At 43.6% G+C, this 22,496-nt stretch overlaps 1 protein-coding gene and 1 long non-coding RNA gene across 3 annotated transcripts in view; one reads left to right on the top strand and one right to left on the bottom strand.

Annotated features, from left to right (window-relative positions):
* Nucleotides 1-22,496, top strand: part of LOC121633890 (gamma-aminobutyric acid receptor subunit rho-2-like) — a 63,786-nt gene that overhangs the window by 26,343 nt on the left and 14,947 nt on the right. For both annotated transcript variants that reach the window (XM_041976195.1, XM_041976194.1), the window contains exons 4-6: nucleotides 1,102-1,169; nucleotides 19,423-19,646; nucleotides 19,736-19,818. In XM_041976195.1, the coding sequence (XP_041832129.1) occupies nucleotides 1,102-1,169; nucleotides 19,423-19,646; nucleotides 19,736-19,818 (375 nt within the window). The remainder of the gene's footprint in view (nucleotides 1-1,101; nucleotides 1,170-19,422; nucleotides 19,647-19,735; nucleotides 19,819-22,496) is intronic.
* LOC121633891 lies at nucleotides 2,474-16,987 on the bottom strand. Its single transcript, XR_006009138.1, has 3 exons — nucleotides 16,886-16,987; nucleotides 2,976-2,980; nucleotides 2,474-2,484 (listed from the first exon to the last, which is right to left on the bottom strand). It is a non-coding gene; the product is annotated as an uncharacterized LOC121633891 (long non-coding RNA).

The following is a 22,496-nucleotide window of genomic DNA, read 5'->3' as shown; positions in this document are numbered from 1 at the left end:
TCTAATATTTTGTCCTTCAGCCTTTGAAATATCTCTTCATGTGCATCTGTCCATTAACAGATGATCTATTTGTGTTGACTCAGAATCTCACAGTCCTCTGCCAGATGTCCACAGAACTTCGACATGCCATCATTCTTTGTACTTTTTAAAATTCTCTTCCTTCTGAGTTGCACCTCCACCTGTGATCAGTAATAATGTAGATGCATGGTGAACCCTCTCGCTGGAGAACTTCTGGTGCTGCAGACACACGTCGTCAATATTGGCCGAACAGAAAACTGAAGCAGCTTGACGAGCCAGAAGCTTTAAATCACAGGCAGTGAATATTTTAGACACTTGTGGGAGGATATTGTTTATTGTTATGAGAGGAAAATGGTTTGGTGGTTTGGGCTCTATATTGTATCGTATCATGTTGAGTTGTATCGTATCGTGTTGTATTATTTATCGCATTGTGTAATGTTGTGTCATTTTGTATTGTATCGTACTGCTGTGCTGTATTGTATTGTCTCTCATTGTGTCATATCGTGTTGTCTCGCGCTGTATCACGTTCTATCGTTTTGTATCGTATCGTATCGTATCGTATTGTATCGTATCGTGCAGTGCCATACCGTGCCCTGCCCTGTTGTATATTGTATCATGTGGTATTAGCACATCTCCAAACTCTGTTTTAATTTTCTCCATTGCCATTTATGCATCATTGTCAGCCTGGTTAACAATATGAAACTGCAATCTGTTTCTTGTTTCTGGGGTTTCTGACTTACTATTATCAACCTTGACACGTTCTGAATTTTATATCTACGAGAAGCACTTTGTGTGCTCCAGCTTTGTGTCAAGCCTTTAGGAGATGCACAGGGAGCTTCCGTCCTAAGTCTATCTGGACGTTCACTAGTATTTTGCCCATAAACACACTTGCAAAGAGCAGCTGGGCTTGGCTGTGGGTCTCTTTCATTTGGTTCATGTTCCTATTATTCCTTTTTACTTCTGTGATAGGCAAGATTTTACAGACTACAGTTAAGAATTCTAACATCCAGTGTTTGGATTGACCTATTCAAACAACATGAATAGTGGAATGAGTGCTAACTTCAGTCTGCTGTTTATCTGCAGGTCCTGCTGTCCCTGTTGGTGTGGACGTTCAGGTGGAAAGTTTGGACAGCATATCAGAGGTGGACATGGTAAGTGGCTGGAATGTGTTAAACGCTTGAAAGTTAATGCAGAATTAAAGAAAACTGTAAACTGATTAAAAAAGAAGTAACTTTTAAACCCAGTTCCAAAAAAGTTTAGATGTTATGTAAAATGTGAATAAAAACAGAATCTCATCAGGTCCTATTTTATTCCCAGTAGAAGATAAACAACATGTGTAAAAATTAGTTCCAGGGTGATGTTCGGCACGGTGTAAAAAGTAGTTCCAGGGTGATGTTCATCATGGTGTAAAAAGTAGTTCCAGGGTGATGTTCAGCATGGTGGAAAAAGTAGTTCCAGGGTGATGTTCGGCACGGTGTAAAAAGTAGTTCCAGGGTGATGTTCAGCATGGTATAAAAAGTAGTTTTAAAGAGGGGAACTGTCACCGATGTCCACATGATGCTGCAGAGGCGTGTCAATCAAGACAGCCCTGCAGCATCCAGCTCTTGCCTTAGCAACCGCAAAAGCCACGTCCTGCTTAGCCCGTTGATACCCATCAGCTACCTGCGGAGTCCTCCAGGCCAAAAAGGCCTGATAGGACTCCTTCTTCAGCTTGACAGCATCCCTTACTGCTGGTGTCCACCAACAAGTTTGCGTATTTCCGCTGTTCTAGAAAAAATGACCTGAAGTCAACTGCTCTGGCATGTGATTACATGAATTAAACAGCACAAGCACCCGTGTCCATGGTGATAATATCCTTCCTGTAGAAGTTTATCCCAGAATGTCGTAAGTGTCAATATCATGTTTGATTTCAAAATGCACATACACATATTTTAGAGGAAAAAAAAGAAAAAAAAAGTATATAAAGTATATATATATATATATATATATATATATCAGTGGGCTTCTGCTGACATTTATCCTGACGGAGGAGCTGAGTCGGTCGGAGTGTCTGAGGAGCTTCAGGACACGGTGTCTCAGACAGAGACAGAGATAGAGGGAGGAGAAAAAGGAGAAAAATGAAAATTGGGTTAATATTTATCCTACAGACTGTGTGTGTGTGTGTCTGAGGAAAGTTGCAAGTGTTTTCTCCCAAAGATTTGATAGTGCTAGAAATAAATCTTCAGTGTGTGTGTGTGTGTGTGTGTGTGTGTGTGTGTGTGTGTGTGTGTGTGTGTGTGTGTGTGTGTGTAAGCAAAAAACATTTCATTGCAAGTAGAGTGTGTTAATTTTTTGGGAGAAAATTGGCTTTATTTTTTTCTTTCCAAACGGAGTCACCCTAACTTAAGGAAGCGTGTCCTGGTGCATGTACTGAGCAGTGTGAAGCGGAGATAAACATTTCCTCAGACGGGTCAGATTATTTTACAACTTGTACATTTGAGAAATGGAAGAAAAAAACTGTTGTTCTCAAAGTCAGTTCTCCATACACGCCTCTTGTGTAGAGCAGACTTATCTACGACAACATATATTTAATGAAATGACTGAACCTGGATAATTTACTTAAAACAAAACCATTGGATTATTCAGTAGTTTTGCTCTGTTTTCTCTGCCTGCTGCTACAGACTCGGTGCTTCTCTGTGTTTTTTCCATTAGAAGCTTTCACAGTATTTTAGAGCTCAGTTCAGCCTCCTTTTTTTTCTAAACCGTCATTTACCTTTTTGAGATCCTTTGGACTCAGAGTTCCCTTAGCAGGAACACCCACAGCTATCCATTCTGCACAAAATAGCATACAATTTTTCCCATATTTGTTTTTCATAAATTTAAATAACTCCCCTTCTTGAGGTTACTTGAGTTGTTGCTGGGAGTTGTTACCAATAGATAGGTGGGGATCGCGCTTACCGTCTTGTGAACGTCTTCACAGACCCTGAGTAATAAGTTTACTCGACCACCCTTACCCAGTACTGTTTACTGGGGAGACCTCTGTGGTTCTACAGAGGAATTTTACCTGCTGTAAACCTGTCCTACAGCCCGCCCGAGAGGCTCGACTACAATCAACAATCCTTTCCTGTCACTAATTTAGTTCAAAACCCAGTTAGAGAAAAAAGCACTTCAACTCACCAGGCTTATTGTTCTGTCTACGTTTTGAGTTAATTGATTTTGGAGGTGACCTCCAGAGAACCAAACGAGGGTTTGGTTCTCTAGAAAAAGCAGAGCCTGAAAATCCAGTTCAGGTCAGTCAGACACCGTCGCCGGGTCCTCCTGGGTCACTCGCCAAATCCTGCCCGACAACATCAATTGTTGTTGAAAAAATGACCAAGAGTCAGGAATGAGCAAAAGTAAGACAAAATTTATTAAAGGAAAAATGAACACCGACAAATTACTTGCAAGTAATGAGAGTGACGTCAGGAGACTCTGCTGGACCAACGTCAGAGAAAAATTTTCTCCCTTTCTGTTTATCCTTGAAGCTCATCCTGAACAGATAAGACCAGGACAGAGTGGAACCTCCCTACCTCAGAATCTGGAGTTGGGAGTGTAACAATCAGTGTGAATACAAATAATAAATTAAAGAAAAAAATTATATAATAAAGGAAGTATTTATAGGTGTGATTATAATATAATATATAAAGCATAAAAAGTTAACTTTCTTCCACACCTTCATGACAGGCACCGACGACCTTACGACCACAGCTGCGGCTGGCTGCCTCAACAATAGAGGCAAAACACAGCCCACTTGGACTCAATGTCCCCCACCTCACCCGGGACATGGTTGAAGCTCTGCTAGAGATGGGAGTTGAAACTCTTTCTGACAGGGGACTCTGCCAGACGTTCCCAGCAGACCCTCACAACACGCTTGGGTCTGCCAGGCCTGACCGGCATTCTCGCCCACCATCTGAGCCAATGCACCACCAGGTGGTGATCAGTTGACAGCTCCGCCCCTCTCTTCACCCGAGTGTCCAGAACATGCGGCCGCAAGTCCGATGATACAACTACAAAGTCAATCATCGAACTGCAGCCTAGAGTGTCCTGATGCCAAGTGCACATGTGGACACTCTCATGTCTGAACAAGGTGTTCGTTATGGACAGTCCATGACGAGCACAGAAGTCCAGCAACAAAACACTACTCGGATTTACATCCTTCGGCCGCCGCCCAGCTCACACGGCACCTGACACCAACGGCCCCTCCTGCAGGTGGTGAGTCCACAGGGGGGGGGGGGGGGGGCATGTCACACTTTCGGGCTGAGCCCGACCGGGCCGCATGAGCAAAGACCCGGCCACCAGGCACTCGCCTCTGTGCCCCACCTCCGGGCCTGATTCCAGACGGGGGCTCCGGTGGCCCACGTCTGGATAAGGGAAGCCTGGATTCATTGTTTTTATCCATCATAGGGGTCTGTTGAGCCATGCTTTGTCTGGTACCTTCCCTGGAGAACTGTTTGCCATGGGTGATCCTACCAGGGACATAAAACCCCAACAACATAGCTCCTAGGATCATTAGGACGCAAAAACTCCTCCACCTCGATAAGGTGGCGGCTCAGGGAGGAGAACTGCCACCTTAATCATTGTATTCAGTTTTATTTACATTTTACACACTTTTTTTAGAGCTGGTAAAAATATATATAAAAAAAAACTCAAATCTTCATTAGACAAGTAGCAATGATTAAAATTAGGCTGGCAAAGAAAAACTGAGCATCACTGATCATTCTGTCAGTTAAACTTAAAATAAACTTCAAAATAAGTCGAAGCAGCAAGTAAACGAAAGGAGTAGAAAGAAAATGCAATGTTTCATACTTTCCTAGAGGCAGATTGGAAGTTGGAAGTTACGGACTGTTTCCACACATGGCGAAGATGCTCTCTTTAGACAACACAGCTAATGAGGCAAAGCTGGAACATGTTTTACTAACAGCTTGAAAATGAGCCCAGTACTAAAAATGCAGCTAACTTTTGCTCCATTGCAACCTGGCTCATGGGCTGCAACAGAGAAAAGAGTCTGCAGACAAAAATTAGCATTAAAGAAAGAGTGACGCTGATGCTGTAGGTGACGTAGTTCCGGGGGAGACGGCAGATTCAAACTAGGCGCGCCCAAACATTTATACTTTCATTCAATTGTATTTTGTGCCAGCCTAATCAAAATATTCTTTAAAGTAGGAAAATAGTGTCTTTAAAAGGTAAACTCTGGAGCACAGTGAGGAGGATTTGGCCAGCCTGACAGATTTTATAGAACGTTGTTACGACAGAATCGTCATGGGGAAACCAAACAACACGTCCACCCCCTCCACCTCATCCAAGTCCAAGAGACAGCGAAATGAGGATTCACCTGGAGCTATTTCACCGGGGAACGACTCAACGGATGTTCTGATCTCTGTAGATAAGAAACTCAGTAGTTTTGATGCGCGTTTGAGCCTGGTACAAATTCTCCACAAGGAGTTCCAGACGCTACGTGAATCACTAGAATTCAGCCAGAAGCAGGTGGAAACTCTGGCTGTAGAAAATGCTGGTCTCAGAGAGTCGGTAAAATCCCTCACCGAGGGCTTGACCCGTCTCTCGGAGGAAAATAAGAAGATGAAGGAAACGGTGATCGATCTACAGGCGCAGAGCATGAGAGAGAACCTGGTATTTGCAGGGATTCCAGAGCAGACGGAGGAGGACCCCAAGACCACGGTGAAAAACTCCATCAAAACCCACCTGAAGCTCCCGGAGGAAACGGTGAAAAACATCTCCTTTCACAGAGTCCATCGGCTCGGCGGGAGGAAACCCGGGTCAAACAGACCAAGACCCATTGTAGCGAAGTTCGTCAGCTTCAAACAGAAGGAGCAGGTGAAGAACCAGGGCCGCGAACTGAAGGGAACCAACTTTGGAGTAAACGACCAATATCCGAGAGAGATTCTGGACCGACGGAGAGTCCTGTTTCCCATCAGGAGGAAATTTATCGATGAAGGTGCTCGCGCTGTCATCGCGGTGGATAAATTATTTATTAATGGACAGCTGTACCGCGACCCCGACATCACTCCGTGGCTCTACTGACTTGGTATGTGCTTTAATTTTCCTGTTTTCTCACTAGATCATGTTATATCCATAAAACTGCCATAAAAGATAATTTAGTTAACAGTAAATCCACTGCCCGTCTCCACTACACTGTTCTCAGCACAGATGAGTTTTTTAAATTACTTTTTTCATTTGGCACTGTCGCTCTTTTCACTCTTTACACTTCTTCTCTCCGATCCTTTAACGGTTAACGGTAACACTTGTCATTATATTATATGCACATCAGCACTTTTCATGATTCATAGGAACACACACAGAACAGCACAAGCGCACATACATCCCTGTCACAACCAGCTGGCAGATACACATGCACGCGGAGAAGCAGTGGGATGCACGCACACACGCTTCAGTAATATGCATATAGCCCTCATTTCTGTGGTTGCTTCATGAACGAACTCACATTTGTCACTTGGAATGTGCGTGGAGCTGGCACAAGGGAAAAGAGGTTAAACATTTTTAATCGTTTGCAAGAAATGAAAGCAGATATAATATTACTCCAAGAGACTCATTTATCAAACTCAACAATAGATCTTCTCTCAACAACCCAGTTTCCACACGTGTATTCAGCTTGTTATAATTCTAGGCAGAGAGGAGCAGCAACTCTTATTAATAGAAGGTTAAATTTTGACATAGATAATACAATCATAGATCCAGAAGGCAGATTTATAATAGTTACATTATCTATTAAAAATGTTAAGTTATGTATCGCAAATATATCTGGTCCAAATGTAGATCCTCCTTCTTTCACTCCCTCTTCGTCTCTATGGTCACTCAGATAACACACTAATTGTAGGAGGTGATTTTAACATTATACTGGAGAAAAAAAGTACCACAGGAGCTCATCGAGTCTGGAAATCCTCAGAAACTGTAAAACAGTACATGAAGGATTTTGGTCTCTGTGATGCTTGGCGCTCTCACCATCCCACACTAAGAGAATACACCTTCTTCTCTTCAGTTCACCATTCCTATTCTAGATTAGATTATTTCTTAACTAGCAGCTCGCTGATGAATGACATGTCAGAAATCAGAATCCATCCTATTAGCATTAGTGATCACGCACCAGTATCATTCACTCTGAGAAGTAAGAACAATAAACCAGCAACTAGAAACTGGAGATTTAATACGTCACTACTTAAAGATCCTGAGTTTATCAGCTACTTCAAAAGAGAATGGTCCTTATATCTAGAAAATAACGACTTGCCAGAAACTTCAGCAAGTGTTCTTTGGGAAGCAGGAAAAGCAGTAATGAGAGGGAAAATAATTTCCTTTTCTTCTCATAAGAAAAAGAAGGAAACTTTGAGAATCTCAGAGTTAGAACTCAGAATTAAATCCTTAGAGGAGCTTACCATGTCTCCCCAGAAGAACACATACTAAATGCTATAAGGAAAGATAAAATTGAACTTAATGAAATAATAGATAAAAAGATGCAATTCTTGGTGCAAAGACTTCGCTTGGAGAATTTTGAGCATGGCAACAAATCTGGAAGGTTCCTGGCTAATCAGTTAAAAACAAATAAGGAGAAAACAACTAACTCCTCTGTCAGAGATCCAGAAGGAAACATCAGCCACGACCCTGACAAGATAAATAACACTTTCAAAGAATTCTATAAAACATTATACATCACAACTAACTACAACAGATGACAATATTGATAAATTTCTTGGTAACATCAATCTTCCAAAATTAAAACAGGAAAATAAAATGGTCTTGGATTCCCCCCTTTCAGTCGGCGAACTCCAAGAAGCTCTCCAGCATATGCCCAACAATAAAGCTCCAGGTCCAGATGGTTACCCAGCAAAATTCTACAAAGAATTCTGGACAATGCTGGCACCCACTTTCTACAATATGATATTAGAAATAAAGGAAAAACAAAAAATACCTTCAAATATGAACCTAGCCAATATTACTCTACTATTAAAACCAGGTAAAGGCCTGACACTTCCATCCAGTTACTGTCCAATTTCATTAAGACATGTAGATCTCAAAATAATTAGCAAAGCTTTGGCCAGAAGAATAGAAAAAATAACCCCTCTAATAATACATCCTGACCAAACAGGCTTTATTAAAGGTAGACATTCCTCTACTAACATGCGTAGATTAATTAACATCATAGATTATTCTACTCTACATAATCTGGAATCCACAGTCATTTCTTTAGACGCAGAAAAAGCATTTGACCGAGTAAACTGGAAATTTTTATTTGCAACGTTAAACAAATTTGGGTTTGGGTCATCTTTCATAGATTGGATAAAAATATTATATAACAACCCAAATGCATGTGTGAAGACCAATGATCAAACCTCTCCAAGCTTCTGTTTGCAGAGAGGCACCAGACAGGGCTGCCCGCTTTCTCCATCACTCTTTGCTATTTTTATTGAACCCCTAGCTGCTGCCATATGACAAAATAAAGAGATTAAAGGAATCCATGCCAAAAATATAGAACACAAGATAAGTCTTTATGCTGATGATGTATTACTTTTCCTCCAGAACTCACCGACATCTCTCCCCCAGACAATCACACTTATTAACACATTCTCATCAATATCTGAATACTCTATTAACTGGTCTAAGACTATTATTATGCCCATCAACTGTGACCTACAAAACACACCCAATACTACAATACAGTCTGGAAACATTAGATATCTAGGCATAAACATTTCCCCCAGGTTATCAGAACTAACAAAGCTAAATTATGTCCACCTACTTAAAGCAATAGAGGATGATCTCTCACGGTGGAGGCGCTTACCCATATCACTCATGGGGAGGGTTGCCACAGTTAAAATGATGGTTCTATCTAAAGTAAACTACCTGTTTTCAGTGATACCCAGTAAACCATCCTCCAGTTGGTTTAAGTCACTGGACTCACATATATCTAAATTTTTATGGAAAAACAAGCCATCATGGATCAGTCTAAAAACTTTACAACAGACTAAAGATAGAGGCGGATTGGAGCTACCCGACTTTAATCATGTTTTCTTAGCTAACAAGCTGCAGTATATCTCCAAATGGCTTAAACCTAGCAGTCTGGATGAACCATGGTTAGATGTAGAGCAAGCATTGTGTGAGGATGTGTTTATCTCTGACCTGCCATTCATCAGCTCAACCATCAAAACACATAAGTGTTTAAAAGCATTAATATCAGTTCCTCCTTGGTGGCTTGGTGGGATTTTCTAAAAATGACCAAATCCTCACTTTTTCCATGTAAGTTTACACCCCTCTGGAACAACCCTGACATCCTGCAAAACAAAAAGCTTATCAATTTTACTCAATGGAAAAATAAAGGAATAAAACAGTTAGAACATATAATAGAAAATGGAAACTTCTTATCATTTAATATTCTCACTTCACAATATGGAATCAGTAGCAAAACATTTTTAGAATATCACCAGCTTAAATCTATTATATGTAAAAAATATACCATTAATCAATTAAACTTAGATCTACCTATTAGGGTGGCAGAATTCATGAATCTCAATGCCTCAAAGCTATTATCAAAAACATATAGACTATTATCCAAACTAGAAGACTCTGTCTTCCAACTTCAAAATGGGAGGGTGACTTATCTAGTAACTTTAATAAAGATAAATGGTCAAAAATATGTTTAAACACCTTTAAAATGACTAAAAATTCAAATATGCAACTAATACAATTCAAAATTCTGCATAGAACTCATTATACAGGACAAAGGATGTTCAGGATGGGTCTGTCACAATCAAACATTTGCACACACTGCAATGAAAACACACCGGACAACTATCTCCATGCCTTGTGGTCCTGCACACCGCATTATGTCCGCAGGTTCTGGCTTCAGGTATGTGTGGACATGTCAACATGGTTTAAATGTAATATTCCTACAATCCCCGCACTATGTCTACCAGGTGACTTGGGTGACATTAATATGGCAATTAACTCTGCACACATGATACACACAGCATTATGCATCGCAAAGAAAACTATCCTTGTGAACTGGAAAAACAAAAACAATCTGTGTATTCAGCAGTTTAGGAATCTCTTAGTTGACCACATCAGTAGTGAGACAATGTCTGCCTCCTCAAAGAACTATATAGCTGAATCTCATTCCCTCTGGTCCCCTGTGCTTAGTTCCATCACTTAGTGTAGGTGGAGGACTGTGACCTCGTTGCTATGGGGGTTTGAGAAATGGCCGGGAGTGACTGGTGGTTGTGGGTTCTTTGTGGTTGCCCGTGGTGCGGGACCGGGCTGCTCTGCGGTGGGGGTGGCTCTGGATCTGGCCCCGTCGGGGGCTGTGGGGGCCAGCGGTTGGAGTCACCTCGTGGTGGGGGGTGAGGCCACTGGTGGTGCCTGGGCTATTCCGGGGCGGGCTGGGCGGGGGTTCTGGGCTCTGGTGCCCGGGGGTGGTCCTCCTCCCTCCGGGGTGGTGGGCTTCGTATGTGCCAGGGGTCTGGGCTTGCCCGGATGTGCTGCCGTGATGTGGGTTGGTGCATGCCCTGGTGTCTGGTTGACACTCTGGGACCAGGGTATGGCCCGGGGGCAGGGGGGGTGTGGGGGTTTGAAGGAGGGCTGAGTGGGATTCAGGGGATTAAAGGGGAAGGTGCTGGGGTGTGAGACAGGGATGCTTGTATGTTGTGTGTGTCTATACTTTGGATGATGTTTGTGGGAGGGTTTGAGGCTGTGTGAGTGTTTATATTTTTTGGGTGGGGCTGAGAGGGCATATATGAGTTAGGATGAGCGGGAGTGTGCAAGGAAATAGGTGTGCATGTGTTTCTGTGTGTGGTTGGGGCGGGGTTAAGTGCACTTGTGGGGGGGGACCTAGGTGAGCCTGGGGGTGGTGGGCCGTGGGTCTGCAGCTGTCCCCATCCTCTCATTCCCCGTTCGGGGTGTGGGAGGGTGGGTATTTTCTCTGGTTGGTGAAAGCTCACTGGCTGCGGTCCCTGGGTGGCCCGGTCGTGGGGGCGGCCTCTCCTGGCCTGTCTTGCCCTGGGGGGCCTCCTGGGGAGCAGGGGTGCCTAATGCCACTAAAGGCTCATCATCCGGAGGGAAGTTTGCTTCCCTCTGGACATACATCCCCGGACCCCTCTTACTTCCCGCTTTCTCTGTCTCACACACACACACGTAGGGAGTTGGGAGGCATGGAGCCATGCGGGGTGGAACGGAGGAGACCATTCAGTGGTCTCCTTGGATGCACCCCATGGCGACTCGCCTCTCAGTTTTAATTGCACCGAGACACCAAAACCCAAGAAACACAACACACAAACAACACCTGGGGGGCATGGGATGCGGTGCATGGCGGGCGGGGCCACTTGGGTGGCCCGGCTCCCGGCTCATTGCAGTCACTGCCCCTCAATTTTAATTGCATACAACACACACTACATAAACAGTCAGGAGCAGGGAGGGAGAGGGTATTGGGGACCTCTCACAACCCGGGTCCCGGGGTGGCTGCGCTGGAGGGCTGCTGGCTCTGTGGGGGTTGGGTCAAGGGGGGGTGCTTGGGGCTCGCTGTCCGCTGGTCCGCCTGGGGTGTCCCCCACGGGGCATGGTGGGTGGGTTGTGTGTGGCGTGGCTGTGTGGTGGTGGGTGGTTGTGGGTGCGGCGCGGGGAAGGGTGTGAGTGTGGGGTTATGTGGGGTGCAGACTGAGGTAGGTGGGGAGTGGGGGGAGGGGGCCGATAGCACCCTGGTTCCCGGGGTGTGCGGCTGGAACATTGGGGTGTGTGCTGGCCTACGCCGGGTGGCTGTCTGGGGGGGCCTGGTCCTCCTAGGCATGTTGCGGGCCCTCTGCCTTTGGGGGGTGGGGCGGCTGCCTCTGGGCTCCTGGGGCCCTGGGCCCTTCGCTTGGGCTGCCCTGGGTTGGCCGGTCCCTGGCGGGGCCGGCGGCTGCTGATCTTGGCCCACTGGGGCCTGTGCCCCGGGACCGTGGGGGGCTCTTGCTGGGGCTCTCCTCTGCCGCCCTTCGGGTGGGGCTGGAGTCGTCTTTGTGGTGGGGTGCTTCAGGTCTGCTGCTGAGGGCCCGGTCCAGGCTCTGGTCTGCCTCTGGCCTCCGTGGAGGCGTGGTCGCATTTGCATGATCTCACTTACCACTCTTCATCACTGATCACTCCTTCTTTCTCTGCATGCTGACACAGTCACTGAGTTGTCTAGTGGGTTTTAATACTAAGCGATAATTATTAATTTTTTTTTTTTTTTTTTTTTTTTATATTTTTCCTGTGAGTTAGTGTCTGGTTGCTGTTATGTCTTTTTGATTTGGTTATTATTGAAAAACTCTTAATGACTGGCAGCCCTGTTTTTTCTTTGTGTGTGTGTTTCTGCTTTTGTAAAAGTTGTAGGAAATTTCCTGGTGTGTTCATGTACAGGTGTAACAGTTTGTTGTCTGGTGATGGTGTGGATTGAAGGGTCGTTTCCTTCTGTCTGTGATCTTTTTGTCTCCTTCTTTCTTCTTCTTTCCCTTTTGCTCTTTTTGCTATTTTCCATCTTTTTCTGTCCCCTCCGGTCAGGTCCAGCAAGATTACATAGATGCCATGATTCAAAGTAAATAAATTAATAAATGAATCAGATTATCAAGAGGAGCCTTACCCATAGGCCTCCCCTTGGCAGAGCAAATTTGTTCAGCACGATACAGCAAACAGATTATCATTTTGCTGCTATGATGCTGGACAGGACAAGTTAAAAAAAAAAAAAAAGAAAGAGTGATACTCCTGCAAGCTTTTCACGTGTGAAATCCTATATGTCTGTTTTTTTAACTAACTAGGACAAGAAAACCCTGCCATTGCTGCCACTTCAAGGCTAGTGGAGAAGCAGGAGTTGGAATAGGACACGCTATAAACAATAAGAGTATGTAGTTTCACAAAAAATCCCTGATATTCTAAGTTCACACTGGCAGTGAAGGGTTTCTGTTCTGTGAGGCCCTCTCTACAGACATTTAGACGGCGTCCTCCGTGTGATGGTCAGGAGCAGATCTTTCTGCTGTCAGGCTGAGTGATGTAATTAAATTAGCCTTCTGTTCTAACAATAAATTGGATCAAAGCAGTTGTCCTGGCATTTATAAGCCCCTGTTTACAAGGACAAATGAGGATTACATTTCATTGGGATACCAAAGTTATGTAGTTAATGGTTTTGGAATGGCATGGGAAAAAAGAATGATTCCAGACTTTGGCTGCTTCAAAGATATTACATCATACAACAAAGCTGCTAAAATAGTCACTTAGCTAATTATCTTTTTGTGTGAGGGGCAAAAGCATGTTTTTTCATAGGACTTGCCAGTAAATCATAAACCCCACTAGTGTTACAGCGTGTGCTCTCACGCTTGTGTTTGCTCTGTTTCCACTATAACAAACCTCAAATCACAAATGAAAGAAAGTGACAGTCAAGCAGGAGGAAGATTCGTATTTCCTGGTAAGAATGTTAAATGCACCCATTGATTCACCCACAAGGTCTGATGCAGAATTTCACTGAGCATTAATTCAGTCCTGCATCACATCCCAAACAGAGAAGACAGTTAACACTCGGCCTCATTTATCACACTGTATGTAGCAAAGCAAAAAGCAAATGCTGCACTTCAACTTCCAGATTTATCAAAGCTTGCGCACGCACGTCCTCCACCTGTTTCTGTTTATAAACCAGAATCAACTCTAAAGGTGAGGGAATGCCTTGCCCCGCCCCCATGGTGGCTATAAATGTTCAGGTGGACGCCTGTAATACATATTCATCACATCATTTCCATGATGACTCGGGAGGGAAAAAGAGGGAAGAAGTGGAATTTTTCGGGTGTGAGACAGAGATCCTGATGGACCACGTTGGAAAAGGTAAAAATGTTTAACTGGTGGACACGGCGTGGACGTTACTGGTGTCAGAAAGACAGAATAGTGGCAGCAGGTGGAGACGCTGTCATCACAGTGTCAGAAGGAAGACATGCCAGAGGAGTCGGATTGTATGGATGGATATCTCAGTCGGTAGAACATCCGTCTGTCATGCAGGAGATGGAAGTTTGATTCCAACAGGGGTGAACAGTAACACCTTCCAGTTGGGACCTTCAGTAAGACGCTGCAGCCCACAGCAGATCGTTCTGGAGAAAAGCTGCTAGATGACAGTAATGATGCCGGTAATGTAGTCATTTGTTTTAATGTATGACATAAACATGTACAGATACAACTGAGACTGGTAGCAGTTTATTTAGTGTTAAATAATATTTCTTTCTAGTTGCTTGGTGCTCCAGCAGGGTGAGCGGTGCTCCAGCAGGGTGGGTGGGGCTCCAGCAGAGTGGGCAGGGCTCCAGCTGGGTGGGCGGTGCAGAGGGACACCATCACCGCTATTAACCAGGTGGACGATGAGTTGTAGGAAATAAAGACCGTGTGGACAGAAATTAGGACAAGAATAAAAACATTGTGTAAGAATAATCATAATAAAGAAAATCCTCCTCTTGTGTGTTTCGTTAGCGTAGCACCACTTCTAGACCTCCAGCCTCCAGTCTGGTCCCGCTGTGCTGGAATGAAGGACCAAAGCTACTTTCCACACTGACTGCTACATGCTGGCAGCAGACTGGCACCTTATTTATCTGGATGGGTTTTATAATATGAAGTTTTGTTCCACAATGACAGAACATGTTTTAGTGGTTGAACTTCTTATTAATATCATCTCCCTTTGTCCTGGAAATCCTGGTTTTCCCGAGCGTGGCTCTTAATATGGAATGTGTCTTTATTTATATCAAACTATAGAAGCTGTAAAAGTTTGCCAACACATCTCGCAAGTAGTTTCCTTTATCCCTGTTTTAACAGGCAACAACAACAACAAAAAAAACTGATAAATTCACCCAATACATTCTATACATTTATCACATCTTGAGTTCATTTCTCATCAGCCTCAGCCTGCCCAGAACAACACCTGCACAGGTAATGTTTTTAGCACATTGAAGCTAGCTTTGCTAAATGTCACATCTTTGGCTGGAAAAACATTTTAATCAATGATTTTATTACAAATCACAAAGTTAATGTCTAGTTTTTACCAGAAAGCTGGTCAGACAGAGAAAATGATGCTTGTTCCTGTAGAAGCGACCCCTCCAGACTTCAGCTCTGTGGGTGGAGCTAGATCACATCAGAAAGGTGGAGGAGGGGCTGTTTGCTTTAATAACTCCCTCCAATGCAGCAGATATCTTAGAAAAACTTTGTGTCTCTCCAGATGACCTCCCCTCTCGTGTGGTGGTCCTTGACATATACAGGCCACCTAAACACTGAGCAGTGTTTCTGATGACGTTGTGAACTGCTGTCAGTAATCTGTCCACTCTGACGGTGTAGTTATTGTTGGTGATTCCAACATTCATGCTGAGAACCCAGAGGACAGAGGGACCAGAGAACAATGTTCCTGATACGTTTGGTCTAACTCAGCATGTGGACCAGAGGACCCTGTCTGGATCTGGTCATCTCTAAAGCTCTGAATATTTCCAGGTTGTGGTGATGGATGTTGTTCTGTCTGATCATTCCTGGGTTTTCTTTGAGATGCTGTTATTGTCAACAAAAAGCCCAAACAGAGGTTATCAATAAGCAGTATATTGGTGAAAATCCCACTGAAATGTTTGTACCAGCTTTATCTCCAACCCCCCTCTCCCGGCCTTCAGCTGATGAGCTTGTGGATCATTTCAGTGGTAAAATTGCAGCATTATTGATGTCGTTGCTCCCACTGAGGTGGAAGTGATCGTTGCCAAAAAGAGAGCTCCATGGAAAAATGCCACGCTGGTAAGAGCTGGAAAACCAGAATGTGGAAAAGCTGAACCCAGGTGGTGGAAAACAAAGCTGCAGGTTCACTATGAGATCTGTAAAGAGAGACTGAGGATTTCTAACCTGGAGCTGAGAAATTCAGACCATCTTTCTTTCTGACATCATTGCTAAAAAACAGCAATGAAGCTTGTTTCCTTCTTTCTTTACTGACTACATCCAGAAAACCAGGCATTCAGTCAGTGCTTCCATGCCAGGGGAGGACATATGTCCTTGTGATCCACTCAGAGACATGAACACCAGGACACACTTTTCTCCAGTCAGTCCTAATGACCTGGATGAGATCCTTGTCCATCTGAAAACCACCACTTGCTGTCTTGACACCCTACCAACCAGGTTTTTAAGAATGTTTCAGGATGCATGGCCTTAGATATCTTCCAGGTTCTAAACATGTCTCTGCTGTCAGGCATCTTCCCTCAGACCCTAAAAACAGCCGTCATCAAACCTCTAATGAAAAAGAAAAACCTGGACTATTCCCTCATGAGCAGCTACAGGCCGATATCAAACCTCCCCTTTCTTAGTCAGGTTCTAGAAAAAGCTGTCTTCCAGCAGCTACACAACTGCCTGACACTAAATACCTGTTCTGATGTCAACCAGTCAGGTTTTCAGCCACACCACAGCCCTGAGATGCTCTAGTTCTGGTCTTTAATGACATCCGCCTGAGCACAGATAGCAGGAACATTACAGTCCTGGTACTGCTGGATCTCAGTGCTGCATTTGACTCGGTCGACCAGAACATCTCACTAGACCAGCTGGAAAACTGGGTCGGACTTTCTGGCTCTGCAGTTAACTGGTTTGAGTCCTGTCTAAAAGACAGGGACTATTTTGTGTCTATAGGTAACTATAAATCTGAGCGAACCAAAATAACCTGTGGAGTTCCCCAAGGCTCCATCCTGGGACCACTGCTGTTCATCATCTACATGCTGCCACTCGCTCACATTATGGGAGCAACTAAACATGTTACCACAGTTATGCTGATGACACACATCTATGTGGATCTCAGAAAGAGGATCATGGAACTCCAGTCCTCTTTACTTCCTGTCTCGACTGAATAGTTTAGGGCCAACATACAATCAGGATCTGCTGGTTGGTTAAGAACCAGATCCCTCAGATCATCAGGGTCAGGTCTAGTTCCTGTTCCCAGAGTCAAAACTAATCCTGGAAATGCAGGGACAGTTTCTGGAACAAGCTCCCAGAAACCTGCAGATCTGATGAAACTCTGCTGCTTTAAATCAAGTTCAAAACTGCTTTTCATCGGAACAGTTCATTTCTCACTCTGGAACGTTTATTTCCTGCCTTTGATTTTACTTTATTCTATGTTTTATTTAACTTTTTTTTATTTTTGTTATGTTATTAAAGCTTCCTCTGATAACAATATATATAATAATATATACAATCTATAATAACAATAATAATAATGTAATGTTTTATGTAAAGCAATTTAAATAGTCTTAGCTTGTCTTGCCTTTATACCCAGTCATGTTACTGACCAGGTAACCTGGTTAGTTGTCCAATGCTCCTCCAGGTGTTTCTGGTTTGTACCAGGTACTTTTCCAGCCTTTTGTTGCTGCTGTTCCAACTTTTTCCAGATGTGTTGCTGCATCAGATTCACTATCAGCTCATATTTTCATCACATGGTGAAATATGTCTGTTTCATCCTGGTTATCTTCTACTGAGGAATAAAATATGGAATAATGGGATTCTGGAAATTATTGGATTCTTGTTTTATTTACATTTTACACAACATCTAACTTCTTTGGAACTAGGTTTGTTTTATTCTTTTAACGTTTTAACCATGCCATACAAGCTCCATACATATTTATACCATGGTCTGAGTGAATACTCAATTCTGATTTGCTGGAGGGTGTCCATTAAAAATTATTGCACTGACTAAAGGCTAGTTGGTAACCATGGCAACAGAAACTCAGACAACAGGCTGGAGATTCGTCAGATCATGTCTGTGACGGCACATCGCTGTGAAATCAGGTGCATGCTTACTGGGCTCCGTCAGTCCAGGAGAGACGAGAAGGGAGAAACATTTTGTTGTCCTGCAACGTCCCAACCAGCAGCTGTCAGAGTCCACAAACATTAAACCAGCAGCGGTCAGAGTCCACAAACGTTAAACCAGCAGCAGTCAGGGTCCACAAACGTTAAACCAGCAGCGGTCAGAGTCCACAAACGTTAAACCAGCAGCGGTCAGGGTCCACAAACATTAAACCAGCAGCGGTCAGAGTCCACAGACGTTAAACCAGCAGCGGTCAGAGTCCACAAACGTTAAACCAGCAGCGGTCAGAGTCCACAAACGTTAAACCAGCAGCGGTCAGGGTCCACAGACGTTATATCTTCGTCCTTCAAACACCACTATGGACATGCCAGTATCTTTATGAAATGTCACGATCAACGGCAATGTTACATTTAATTTTAAATATGTCGTTGCCTGTCTTTCTGTCTTGAAAACTTTACTTACTTGCTTGCTTGATACAGAGTGAATGGTGGATAACAAATATAAAAACGTTTACGAGTCGCCACTGGAGACATGACAGATCATGACGTGGCGTTGCTGTGAAAGCAGCCTGCAGGCTTATTGAACGATGCAGGACACGATCTGTGGACTTTGACTGTTTGAAACAAAATGTTGTATCATCCTCTGGACACACACAAGCTGAACCCGCCCTCTGAAATGATCATTTGTGTCACGTAGCTTAACATTTAATCAATCATCTCCCTTCCCTCCACTGATCAGGTCTAATACAACAGCTGACAGACCGAGCTGCAGGTTCTGTGTCAGAGCCGTTTACCTTGGCAACGTGTCACAATGAAATAGTGGGAAAAACTTATGATTTAAAAACAACATTAACGCATTAATATTTGATTTAATATTTATTTCTTTCGTAAGTGACCATGGTATAAGCAGGATAATGCCCTTCGAGGTGTCAATTATCATAAATTAATGGACTTCAAGTCAGACGGTTCACGCCTCCATGTCGTCCATTAATTTATGACAATTTACAACTCGTCGGGCGTTATCCCTTACTTAGTATTTGTATACTAATTATATAAAAATATAAGATTGTAACATTTGACAATATGAAATTAAAATCTGTATATATGAAATCATGTCTCATTAAGAAACATTAATTACTCCTCAGAGGGATTCAGAAATGTCCTGAACGCCTCTTACGCAACAGCAAAGGTACTTTTATGGCGTGTGCCAAGAGTCCAATGTGTTGCTGCAACCATTATTCCAGAGTGATCTGTTCTTATGTAATGCCTCAGTGAGAATAGGATAGAGGATGATCCTTGTCATGGGGCATCTGGGCTGCAGGAAAACTCCTGCCTGCATAGCAACAGGACAGGGGTAATCTAGGACCAGTGGAGTCTGTGGATTGGTTTTGGTTAACATATGTTCAACACTTCTGTTGACTGTGTACATTTAGTTGTAAACAATCCAAATAATCCAGCAACCGCGGGTTACAGTGCTTTAATCCCAGAGGAATTCAATAAACCAGAGGAGGCGAGCAAGTAGTGTCCCACTTAATCCAGAGGCTGTTTCTGTCTCTGCCCCCCCTCCCTCTGCTCCCTTAGGACTTCACCATGACCCTATATCTGAGGCACTACTGGAAGGATGAGAGGTTGGCCTTCCCGAGCGCCACTAACAAGAGCATGACCTTCGATGGGCGCCTGGTGAAGAAGATATGGGTGCCAGATGTGTTCTTTGTCCATTCTAAGAGGTCATTCATCCACGACACCACCACTGACAACATCATGCTGAGGGTCTTCCCAGATGGCCATGTTCTGTACAGCATGAGGTGAGGACATGAACCAGATCAGACCTGGCGGGTCTTTGGGCCACCTGTGTGGAGCTGCTGAGTTTGACTTTTTCCTCCTGACTCTGCAGGGTTACAGTTACTGCTGCATGCAACATGGATTTCAGTCGTTTTCCTCTGGACTCACAGACGTGCACCCTGGAGCTGGAGAGCTGTAAGTATTCCTAAATCCTGATATCCACGACAGGAAGAAGTCATGTTGCACATCAGTGGGAGTGGTCCACATAGAAACATCACATGCAACGGTTTCTATGGGCCGTAACAGGCCTCATAGCTTTCTGCCTCCGTCCCTACAGGGATTATTCCCTCCATTTTTGGTGTGCTCTAAGTTTAAATATGAAGTAAAACTGCTTTTACATGCTGTTGCCGCTGTTCACTTCTGCAAAGATTTATCTCTTTAGGGACATTAGGATTTAAAAGATTTGAGAAGTTCTGAGCTTCATTGATGGAAACTTTTAAAGGGCATTAAATGGTTTGGATGGGCTTACTGCACTGATGGAAGCAGTATTAATGCTGAAATGGCAGAACACACAAGCTATATCTGATGTGCCTGTATAGTATACATAAAACCCCAGCTCTAAAAAAAGTCAGGATGATATGTGAAATGTCAATAAAACCAGAATCCAGTGATTTCCAGAATCCCATTATTCCATATTTAGTAGTAGATAACCAACACATCAGAGATGAAACGGAGACGTTTCACCATGTGATGGAAATATGAGCTGATAGTGAATCTGATGGAAAAAGTTGGAACAGGAGCAACAAAAGGCTGGAAAAGTACCTGGTACAAACCAGAAACACCTGGAGGAGCATTGGACAACTAACCAGGTTACCTGGCAACAGGTCAGTAACATGACTGGGTATAAAAGGAGCATTTCAGAGAGGCAGAGTCTCTCAGATGGAAAGATGGACAGAGCTTCATCAATCTGAGACAAACTAGATCTAAAACTGGAACAATTTCAGAAAAATGTTCCTCAGACTTTGAAGATCCACCATCTACAGTGTAGAATATCATCAGAAGATTCAGAGAATCAGGAGGAATCTCTGTGTGCTGGGGCACGCTGGATGCTGGTGATGTTGTGCATTAAAAGCAGACATGATTCCCTACTTGAAACCACTGCATGGACTCAGGAAGACTTCCAGAAACCACTGTCTGTGAACACAGTTCACCCTGAAACCCACAAATGCAGGTTAAAGCTCCATCATGCAGAGAAGAAGCCAGATGTGAACAGGATCCAGAACAAGCTTCTTCCGTCTTCTCTGGACCAAAGTTCATTTAAAATGGTACAAGGCACACGTCTATAAGTTTTTAGCTGCACAGGAGAAGAGTCCGGCTGCTGAACTGGCCTGCCTGCAGTCCAGACCTTTCACCAGTACACAACATCTGGAGCATCATGGAAGCACTTCTTCTTCCGGCTCTCAACCGAGGCAGACACATTTTCTTCTCCCTCCCTCTCCCACTCTGACCTGCTACTGTCCTGTCATCTCTCTGAGTCTCTCTCTGCATTTCTTTCCGAAACTCAATCTTGAATATGGATTTGATCAGTTGGTCCCTAAATGCAATCGACCAAATTTATTCGAACCGGAAAACAGGCCTAGGAGAGCCTGCTTGTCCTGGCGGAACGTTTTCAGCTGGATATGTGATGGATTCCTGGGGAGCGTGGAAAGTCATGTGTCTGTCGATCCTTTCTGTTGAGGACGCTGAAGACATCTATACATTCGGATTCATGATAACTGTGTTTCTGCTGTTTAGAGCGGGCGGTTTCCTGGCATATCGCAAAATTCGGACACTGTCGGCGGTGTTGTGGAATTTTTAGTTATCAAAGATCACACACTAAGTGAGAATCGAACAAAGTATTATTTATTAAGAGCTGATCAGCAATGAGGGTCCCACAGTCAAAGGAGTTTGTCTGTGTGAGTCTCGGGAGATACAAGTGAGCTTGGTTAATATACCAGGCATGAGCTGATAACATCACAGTAGGAGGTCATTGTTGTAATTTCCTCGACATAGCTGTCAACAAATGTTAAGGTGTCAAAAAGGGGGAAGGGTGCAAAAGGAAGCTAACTAAAGTCTTAACATTTGTTGAGTGAAAGGGGGAAGGTGTGAGAAGGAGTTCTTATCTAAATACACAGACATACAAAGTGTAACCTACAAACTATAAGGGTATATGAATAAATTTTCCATTACAATCCACCCCTTTGATTAAAATGCAACATATTAATCACACATAAAGAGAAAATTTACTGAAAGAACTTCAAACCACCATATGGAGAAATACAAGAACCACTAGTAAGCCAGTCCCAGAGATCAGTAAGGGCATCATGGATCACAGACAAGTTAACAGATGTATCAGGGACAAAGGTACAACATTGATCTCCAATCAGAGCACAAGTGTCACCTTGTGTAGCTAATAAAAATCAAGAGCCATCTTGTTTTATAGAGACATTATTCTCAAAGCCTAAACTTCTTTTTGCAGCAAACTAAAGCCAGAATCCACTAAAGAGGTTAAATTTTCCAAAGAGATTGATAGATCTTCCACAGTCCATGCTAGTTCCCCAACCCCCCACCAGGGCAAAGCCATCATAAATCCTTTCATCTGTGGAGAGAAGATACCGCGTTTAACAGATGGGGGTGATAAAAGGGGTCAGGAAAAGGCCGCAATGTTTAAACACAAGAACCCTAAACCCCACTCTGTAGAAAGAGAACAGTCAGGGAATAAATCACAAGAATTTAAGGTGAACGAGTCAGAGCGTTTGGGGCAAGGTGAGGATATACATGAGACAGGAATAATACGCTGACAAACTAGAGTGTCTTAAAGAGAATAGTGCATC

Source organism: Melanotaenia boesemani, chromosome 22 (assembly GCF_017639745.1).
Source record: "Melanotaenia boesemani isolate fMelBoe1 chromosome 22, fMelBoe1.pri, whole genome shotgun sequence".
NCBI classification, from domain to species: Eukaryota; Metazoa; Chordata; class Actinopteri; order Atheriniformes; family Melanotaeniidae; genus Melanotaenia; species Melanotaenia boesemani.
Note: the sequence above shows the minus strand (reverse complement) of the source record. Positions and strands in the feature narration are given on the sequence as shown.